At 39.2% G+C, this 10,034-nt stretch overlaps 1 protein-coding gene across 2 annotated transcripts; it reads left to right on the top strand.

Moving 5' to 3' along the window:
- The first annotated feature begins 580 nt into the window (after positions 1–580).
- Positions 581–9,822, top strand: LOC117554048 (glucocorticoid modulatory element-binding protein 1-like). 2 transcript variants are annotated; one of them, XM_034228263.1, is made up of 10 exons: positions 581–813; positions 2,531–2,672; positions 3,030–3,088; positions 3,294–3,412; positions 3,531–3,634; positions 4,132–4,316; positions 5,790–5,948; positions 7,752–7,889; positions 8,053–8,169; positions 8,254–9,822. In XM_034228263.1, exons 2-10 carry the CDS (start codon positions 2,548–2,550, stop codon positions 8,724–8,726), a joined length of 1,479 nt encoding a protein of 492 aa, XP_034084154.1. In that variant the 5' UTR covers positions 581–813; positions 2,531–2,547; the 3' UTR covers positions 8,727–9,822. The 2 variants fall into 2 exon arrangements, with proteins under 2 accessions (XP_034084154.1, XP_034084155.1); XM_034228264.1 differs by lacking the exon at positions 581–813 and adding an exon at positions 1,043–1,052.
- Positions 9,823–10,034: the final 212 nt, after the last annotated feature.

Here is a 10,034-nt window from a genome sequence, read left to right as displayed (position 1 = left end):
ACAAAGTACTGGACGTCTACCATTGGCCACGAAGCGTAAACTCGACATCTCATTGGTTCCCTACAAGTGTCAATCTTAGAATCCCTAACATTCCATCCCCAAATAGGGGTGGGCTGATGTAGGTGTGTGCTGATCTGAGACCAGCCGTCGGCAGTAATACTGACGATTTACTCTTGTTTGCCAGAATGGCAAGACTGAACCTGGATCAGATTGGCATGTTCTTCTGGGGAGGCTGTTTAATAACATCAACAGGAATAATGATGCATTCTAGTGTCTATAATCTTTATGGTAAACCAACATTTCCCTTATCTTGTCTGTGACTTACTGACACACCTACTGTAGCCTACATTACTTTACTGAAATAAGTGCAAAGCCTGCCATCTGCTGGTGAATAACAGGCAATAACAAAAACACAGTACCAAACTGTTTTAAACAGCGTTTATTGCATGACAAACAACATTTAATTAGGCCACACAAGTGTACAAGGTCAAGCAACGTAGTGTGGATGTGACCGTCAGATACAAAAAATATAATCTCGACATCCTTTGGGGTAAAAATATGTTTCTAACCCTGAAATCGTTCAGCACATGCGGTAAGGCTCAGAGAGAGTAGCTCAAATCAAGCCGCGCGCTTGCACACACGAGCAATTTGACCGATTTACACATCGCGTGCGAACTAACCGCTTCTCGTGACAGCGGGACAGATGCTTCTCAGGCAAATGCTGCATTCACTGCAGGAAGTGTACCAGAGCAGCACGGCGCATGCTCCCCTCTCTCTGACAAGCAAGAGGATGAGCTATCTCCTGCTATAACGGTAAGTTAAACTATGACAATACTCTTTAAAGTAGCAGACAGTCTGGTGAAGAGTTTTTGTGCAGACCCGGTGAGTTTTTGTGCACCCTCTGTGGGACAGTAGTGCGCGCCGTCGCACTGTTGTTTCTCGGGGTGTGCGTGCTGCCGCAGCGACAGACGTCAGTGTGGTGATGGTGAAGGAGGGTGAGGAAGGCACGCAACTGTCCGTGCAGGAGTTGTTGATCCAACAGTGGCTTATTGGTATAGTTTAAAAATAGATGGTGTTTTTTGCTGCATGGAAAAGTTGCTTTTAGTTTATAACCGTTAAATTAACCTGACAATTGCTCATATCTGCACTATTTCTATATGTGCTTAATGTCGCCTATGACTAACACCTCAGCTGCTGCTTGTTAAAGACCGACATATTATCATGGATATAATCATACTAGGCCTAATGCACCAACAGTGTGTTATTCATTATTTTGTGTCTGTTGCTGGGGAGTGAACTGACCTCTTTTATAGTAATTCCCAATTACCATGTTGTTACAGGTTAACATAAAATATGAATTAAGCCAAAACATTTCTTCTAATTATTTTCGGCTTTTATAGTTTTTTGTATGTATGTATGTATGTATGTATGTATGTATGTATGTATGTATGTATGTATGTATGTATGTATGTATGTATGTATGTATGTATGTATGTATGTATGTATGTATGTATGTATGTATGTATGTATGTTTGTATGTATGTATGTATGTGTGTATGTCTGTATGTATGTATGTATGTATGTATGTATGTGTGTGTGTGTGTGTGTGTGTGTTCATGTGTGATGCTTTGTCTGTTGAGTACGTGCATGCGGCTCTAAGCTGTGTCTATCTGACACTGTTTATGTAAGTTGTTAATTGAAGTTCAAACGTTATATAAGTGTCTAATCTAGCTGTATATAATATAAAATACATTCGGTGTATTTCCTGAAAATATCTCACATAGCTGAATTCGTTTTTTATGATTTTCATATTAAAGAATGTGCTAATTTTAGAAGTTCACAAACCAGTTTACCAATAACGGTCCTCTTGTGTTTTATCAGGAGAGCATAACAGATATAAAGAAGAAGAGATCAAGTACACTATACTGCCTTGTTATAACACCAGTGGCGTCAAAGGAGTGGAACACAGGTTACACATGTTGTCCCTGTTTTTATCACGTTTTAATGATTTGTTTTTTAAAACTTGTTGACAACATTTGGTTCATATTCGTTGAGCCTTTTGTGACCATCCTTGCGACAAAAGAAGCGGCCTAAATGCAAAAAGGTTGGAAAAAATAGATGCTGGCTATATTTGAGAATTTCCCTCTAAATAAAAAACAAAACACATGCTGTAAATGCATTTGGACAATTATATTGCTTTACCATTTTATTAACCAGTTTACTACGGTTTAACTAAATATAGGTTTAAGTATAACATGTTATCTTTTGTCCATTATTTTGAATATTATTTATGCACATTGTGCATAAGAAGCAAGGCCTGCCTATAGTATGTGAGGATTATATAATTCTAAGCCCGGCCAGTATGGATTCATTTCTCTGACAGTTGCATGCCAGAAAAGCCCGTTGGGGGAGGCTTTTGTTGACTTGTGTGTGCATTAAATAGCACAATGCATGTATGTGTGTGTGTGTATGTGTGTGTGTGTGTGTGATCTGGATGTTAACATGCGTGATTTGCCCTCTCTGCGTGCAGCTCGGCGGGGAGGGGTGATGGCGGCTGCTGAGGTCACTGTGTCTTCAGGGGATCTCATGATGGTGAAGGAGGAGGAAGGGGAGTCCAGTGGCAACAACCATAAGACTCAAGTCATCCTGCACCTGCATCCCATCCTCCATGGGTAACATGGCCTATATTCTTAAAGGCCCTGTAGATAGACACAATAGAGAGGCATTTTTACACATATAGACACATTTGTATGAAGTTTTTAAGCTGATTTAAGCATGATTTTTTCCAATCAAATATTATTACATTATTCTTCATGCATGTTGTTATATCCAGTTGAGGGCAGGCTTGAGTCAAATAAGATATCAATATTCTAGTTGAAGAAATACAAAAAAAGCATTACAATTTTATGAACTGTTGATATGAATGAACTTTGCACACATTCTGCTGTTTAATTGAGATCTATTCAACTCTCAGCTTGTATTAGATGATAATTTTCTGTTAAATTTGAGGATGTTGTCGCCCTCTGTAGGATAAATGAGGATATTGCTGACACTGGCACGACAGTCTTGGCCATAGAGACACATCATGGTATGTCACACAGAGAAATGTCCCTTTATACTGCTGACATTAAACTACAACATAACAGTGTGAATGCCGTGCAGGAAGGCATCCTACTTTGTTGATACAGTATAGTATACCTTATTGTATGATTACTGAATGCTTTGCTGTTGATGTATAATAAAGTTCCACAAAGTTTCTGCAAGTGGTTGTGTTTTTGACTTGTGATCTTCAGACAGTAAAGCAGAAGGAGAGGAGATCGAGTATGGCTACCCCATCACGTGCGGAGACAGCAAAGCGGTTCTGCTATTTAAAAAGTTTGTGTGCCCTGGAATCAACGTCAGATGTGTCAAAGTAAGTTAAACCTTCCTCGCTCAACCAACATGATCATCGTCACATTTTCTCAGTTTTATGTGATTTTGTCTTATGCTTATAAAAGCATTCATGAACATGTTGTCCTCTGCTTTTCCAGTTCAACGACCAGCTCATCAGTCCAAAACAGTTTGTTCATCTGGCAGGGAAAGCCACTCTGAAGGACTGGAAAAGGGCCATCAGACTAGGAGGGGTAATGCTCAGGTACTCTTGTGAAAAAAAAGTTAAAAACACCCTTTGTCTGCCCTCCTTCTCATAGCTGCTGACAGGTGCTAACTCTAAATCTGCATGACCTTTATTTACTCTGTTGCATTGGGGTTAAAGTGTCAGACTTCAACTCAATCTAATGAAGTCAACATCTTATCTCATTCATATAATTTACACTTGCACCGAGTCTGCCTGAGTTGGGGTTTGCCAGTACATTCCAGAGGCAGTCGGTAAGCAGCATTATTATGGTAGCAGGATCAAATCACATGCAAGCAAGATGCTGAGTGAAACTTCTCACCCCTTTATCGTGTTTGCACTTGCTCCTGGTGTTACTGTGTGTCAATACACAGACTCAATATCTTCTCTTTTCATCTTTATTCCTCCAGAGGTCAGATCAATGGGCCTTGTGTCAAACAAACCTCTGTAAAGTTATCGAGATTGTTCAACAAATTCAATCCGCACTTGTTCTTTTAACCTGCTTCTCCCCCTCATAGGAAAATGATGGACTCCGGCCAGATAGATTTCTACCAACATGACACAGTGTGCAGCAACACCTGCCGCAGCACTAAATTTGATGTGCTGATCAACAGCACGCGGCTTCCTCTGGGGACAGCAGTGCAGCCGAGCCCGACGTGTCTGGCTCTTGACCTTGTTGGAGGACAGGTGCCTCCTCTGACAGGTAGATTTCAGTTGGCATTGGTAGTTTGATATGCTTTGGCTCGTTTTTGTTATTGTAGCATTGAGACACAAACTGTTCACCTGGATCGGATTCTTTAGTTTCTAACAAGTCTTCAAGCTCAAGGACAATAAGGAATAAGGAAATGAGCTGAACATAAAGAGCAGTCAGGTCTATCTATCTATCTATCTATCTATCTATCTATCTATCTATCTATCTATCTATCTATCTATCTATCTATCTATCTATCTATCTATCTATCTATCATCTATCTATCTTATCTATCTATCTATCTATCTATCTATCTATCTATCTATCTATCTATCTATCTATCTATCTATCTATCTATCTATCTATCTATCTATCTATCTATCTATCTATCTATCTATCTATCTATCTATCTATCTATCTATCTATCTATCTATCTATCTATCTATCTATTTGCAATGTAATTACATACACTGTACACGTTCCCCTTGACAGTGAAACGCCACGCGTGAGGTTTAGATTATTTCCCTGTCTAAATCCAAATTGAACTGCATGAAATAAAAAGGCACATTTGTCTTTAAAAAGAGCGACCTGGAGCCAATTCTGCAATTTCCCCACAGGTGAAAGAGTTGACATGCTGAAAACCCAACCCCTGCAGGGGGGTCTGGGGGGATTCTCTTTTTGAAATACTAACATAAAATACACATTCTGGTGCTCTCTTGAGAAGCAAATAAATACATCTATTACTACACGACATGTTTAAAAAATGAAAGCCTTTTGTGTTACTTTGTTCTGAAAGCTGAACCTGCTGCTCCTCACAGAGAGAAGAGGGAAGAGGCTGTGTGAATAACTTTACATTGTGGATAAGGGTGGATAGCCCCCATTGTTCTGTGTGTCAAAATGAAAGACAGCCCACACACCTATCAATCATCAGATCATGAGGTCTTATTTCATTACGTTGTATCCATGGATATATAAAGAGAAGTTCTACCGCAAAATTATTCTCCGTCGGGACTTCCTGCAACAACACCACGCCGTTATCGTGATTCTGATTGGCCAGAAGACATTAGCAAAGATGTTTTATTGAGAAGACTATCTATCTATCTATCTATCTATCTATCTATCTATCTATCTATCTATCTATCTATCTATCTATCTATCTATCTATCTATCTATCTATCTATCTATCTATCTATCTATCTATCTATCTATCTATCTATCTATCTATCTATCTATCTATCTATCTATCTATCTATCTATCTATCTATCTCTCTCTCTCTATATATATCTCTCTCTCTATATATATCTCTCTCTCTATCTCTCTCTCTCTCTCTATCTATCTCTATACCTTCTTACTGATACTGCACAGAACAAGTATAACAATAACAAACTACTGGATTTCCTTGGCATTTTTTCAATGCCTACTCATGTCTGATAATATGAGATGTTTAAACACTTTATTTACATACAATATATTATTTTTTGCAGTTATTTCAGCTGAAGCTGTGCACGAGGCAGCAGAGGTAGAGGAGCCTGTGGAGGAAAAGTTCAGTGCAACAGCAGAGATGAGCCCATGTCCAGCCCGGGATGTAAATCACACAACCGCCAACGGGCATGCTGCAAAGAGAAAGAGGGCTGACACACCTGGTAATGAATATATGAAAGGATATATGGCTGCTTATATAAAATGAGGAAGCCTGAATGAAATAAGGGAGATGGTGTGGAGAAAAAAGATTCTGAATATGCTGGAATACATATATATATATATATAGACTATTTTGGCTGAATCCATGAACATTTACAGACAAAACTCAAACAAGCAAATAAGTGCTCTCTTATGCTGCTGCCTTACTTAGCAGTCATCATGTACAATTTGATGCTTGCTGAATATATTACACAGCAGGAAACTATTCACCTGCTGTGCTCTACTCTGACTTTAATAGGAGGCGCCACACATTCTGTTTAAAGCTTTGTAATTCAGTGGTATTAAAGTCATGTTATAACCTCCACCTTTAAAGTCATGGAAGTAACATTTACTTCTAATAATGTCAGCTGACCTCAAGGTCAATAGCCTGGAGGTACATTTGGAAAGTTTTAAGATGCCTTTGTATTATTGGAGGAGACAGGCTCAGCTCGCTGACTTTCAGTCCTCCAGAGGCCACGCATTAGTGAGTCATGTCCTTTAAAGGGGATGGCCCTTAATGTGCAACTGTGTGTCCTGGCTGGCTGTTTAGGGAAGGAAGCGCAGGGTTTAAACTCAAATATCAACTGTCATTGCATGTTTATTAAATGACAGAAACCCAGCAGAGACACAATGACAAATGTGAACATTAACATCCGCCTATAGGCAGTCCCTTGTGTCTCGCTTCGTGCAGCCTCTGCGGCTTGACACCTGTGATACATTGGGCAAATGAAAGCTCTGAAACTGCAGTTGTAGGGTGTTCTGCCATTCCTGCAGACTGACCTTAAAAAGTTGCTGACTACTAACAGGCAGAGAGACACATCTCTTTATATTACTACCCACGGCACCTGACGTTTTTATACGCAGCTTTTCTAGGAGGGACCTAAGCTTTGATTTAAGGGCTTTTAAAGGTGACCTGATTAGGCATTGACCCTACTTCGGTGTGAATGGTAAATCGCAGTGCTTCACTGCACAAGCGGTATTGCTTGTCACAGGGTTTAAAACAAACTGACAACTCTCAAGAAATGTATTTATTCTATAACTACGCTCCTCTATCTCCACAAATGTGTTTCTTTCCATTAGTGTACATTTGCGACATGGAGTTATATGTGAATGTATGTTCAGATAGCTGTAAATGGGATTGGGAAAATGTCCTTAGGTGCATTGCATTTATCTTGACATACACTTAAGCCTACATGAAAGTGGAGGCATTTCTTTCAAGATAAGATAAGATATCAAGCACCTCTTTTATCACTTTAACATACTCAACTTCTATTTGGCTCAGTTTTGTACCGACCCCAAGTCATTTTTCAGTCCCCCCCTTCTAACCCATTTCCCTGCACTTTCCTCTCTGCCTCTATCACCCATTTAACATCCTCTCTCGAAGCGCTGCGCCTCTCCCATTTCCTCTATCTCTTTATATCTTTTTTCATTGTTTCCCCAACCCTGACACTTTATCCTATATTTGCCTTCTCAATGTATTACTCTCTTTTTAACCTTTAACTCTCTAAAATCTTCCTTCGAGACATTTCCCTGCCTCCAACACCTGGTATAATTTATCCAACGTTTCTTATTTAGCTAGCTTTCCTTTTTCTTCCCATTGTGTCCAATCTCTTTTACTCTCAGCATCTCACCCATACACAAATCACCTCTATGATTCCGCTTTCTCTTATTTCTCTGTGGCACTTTGTCATTTTATATGAGAAGACAAACACGTACAGAGTTCCCCACATATCATAATAATGTCTCACCTAATTGACCTTCTCTAGATGGAGTCCTGGGCCTCTGGAGGGGTGTGGCAGACGCGGGGCTGATGGGAAAGGTCCTGTCCAGTCTCCAGACTGAATTATTAGCCACTCTTAGAGGAGTGGAGGTTCGCAGTGAAAAGGCCAACCTGCAGGATAACGGTGAGTTCTCACAGTGGGACCTGTCTAACCGCTGGACTGTGGAAATAACTTTTAATTTAGTCAAATGTCAGTCAAGTTTAAAATAAGTTGTTAGAGGTAATGTGGACAAACCTTCAAATAATTTCAGCCATTTTAATGACTCTTTCTGTTTGTGTTTTGTCAGATGCCGTCATACTCAATTCCTTGTGTAAGATGTTCGGCCTTTTAGACTCAATAAAACAAGCTCTGGACCTGAAGCAAAGCCAGGATGAAGAGAACAAGTTCCCTAACAATATCTATGGTGAGAAAAATGTTGAATGCAACATATGGTGCATACAGTGATATCCCAGTGGATTCAATTAACCTATTTCCTGCTCTTTCTTAGCATTCAATGAGATTTTGGAGGAGCGGAGGAAGCAGGGATGTGATAAAAGCCCTTCCTACAAAACGCTGTCCTTGAAACAACTACCACCTCAACGTCACACACCGTCAAACAGCCAAACCCACAACCTGCTGTCCCCTGTCAAAACAAAGACATCAATCCAGCCTTTATCTGCAGCACCTCACGCTCAGCTCACCATCAACCCTCAGTATTTCACGTATTTCCCTGCCTCCACTGGCCAGCGTCACCATTCTGGAGCTGTCATGAAGGACAGGGACGGCCATGATGCCATGCTGGGACAGAATGGCGTGGAGGGAGAAGACTCCTCAGGGGTTCACAAAAAGCCTGCACAGAGGACGGTTAAATATCAAGACCCTCACCTTAAAAGTGAGGTCGTAGAGAAAGAAGAAGGCTTGTATGATATTAAAAAAGTGGTCATAGGAAGAAAGTCGTCTAAAAAACATAAAAGTAAGTGAGAGAGAGATTCAGACGACCCCAAAGGGATGCTGGACTAAATGAGGGCTTTTGCCTGATAGCTGCAGACTATACAATGTTACTCAGTCAAAGTGCTTTTTTTCTTGTATTTTCATATACATAAAAATATGTGCATACTGCGGTAACTGCAACAGTGTTACATGCACATATTTGCTCATTGAAGATGTAATGACACATATGTGATCAAGTAGAGAGTTTTGGACACATTTGTCTACAGTTAAACATCTCGAAAGAGACTGAATTGGACTGAAATCAGAATTGATTATTTTTTTCATTATCTAAGCAAAAACCCTCCAGAACTCACAGTGTCTTAAATGTGAATATGTGTTGGCTTTCTTGGTCTTACCTTTGGGTTTTGGACTGTTGGTCAGCAGAATTGCCATCCTAGGTCACTAGGAATTTGCAATCAGCATTTTCTATTACTATTTTCTCATATTTGATAAACTAAGGGTTGTTAAACAGCAATAAATAAACAACAGTTTAGTGATAGTGTAAATATTGTTCAGTTGAATCCCTAAAACACAGACACCTTTCTTGTCTATTGAATATACATAACCGTACTCTTTGTAAGTATGTCTACATTTAGTAAAGTTTCAAGATGCTTCTCATATCTGTGAATATGATATTTTGTTCTATTTATGAGCATTGATGGAAACATTTCCCCTCGTCTAAAAGTAATTTGCAACTTTTTCAATTCTTTCCTCTTACTTTTATAACTTATTTCCAATAGTCTTTGTAATTAAACATTTTGTGAGTGACACTTGTCTGTTGACTTTTAGATAATTTGGATGTTTGTGAAATATATCTCACTCAGGCTTGTATTAGGCCCTTTGTTATAATGCGTAAGGCCTGCCTAAGATGAATGCACCAGACAATGAGTCATTATTCTTCAGAATAATGTATTCTACATATAAAGAAGAACTGCATATAAAGTGTTGTGACTGTTGACGTATTGTGTCTTTACACAGGACTTTATTAACGTGCAGAAAATACCTCTTCTTTTTTAAATGACTTTCCCCTTCTCTTCATCATAGAAACACAAATAAATTATGCGCATGAGATTATGATGAAAAGGAATGGTCCAAAATGAACTTGTAAGACAATGCACACATTTTAAATAAAATCCTTTATTATTGATATTTTATATTTTATAAAGGCCAAGGCCACAACATTATACAAACAGATCATTTTGTTTATTCGTCTACTTAGCCACATATTCATTGTTTTCCAAGAGGTTTTATTCATCTCCTCATCTTTCTCACATCAGGTTCAGCAAACCTCTGACGTCA

This window comes from Gymnodraco acuticeps, unplaced genomic scaffold (genome assembly GCF_902827175.1).
Source record: "Gymnodraco acuticeps unplaced genomic scaffold, fGymAcu1.1, whole genome shotgun sequence".
Classification (NCBI taxonomy): domain Eukaryota; kingdom Metazoa; phylum Chordata; class Actinopteri; order Perciformes; family Bathydraconidae; genus Gymnodraco; species Gymnodraco acuticeps.
Note: the sequence above shows the minus strand (reverse complement) of the source record. Positions and strands in the feature narration are given on the sequence as shown.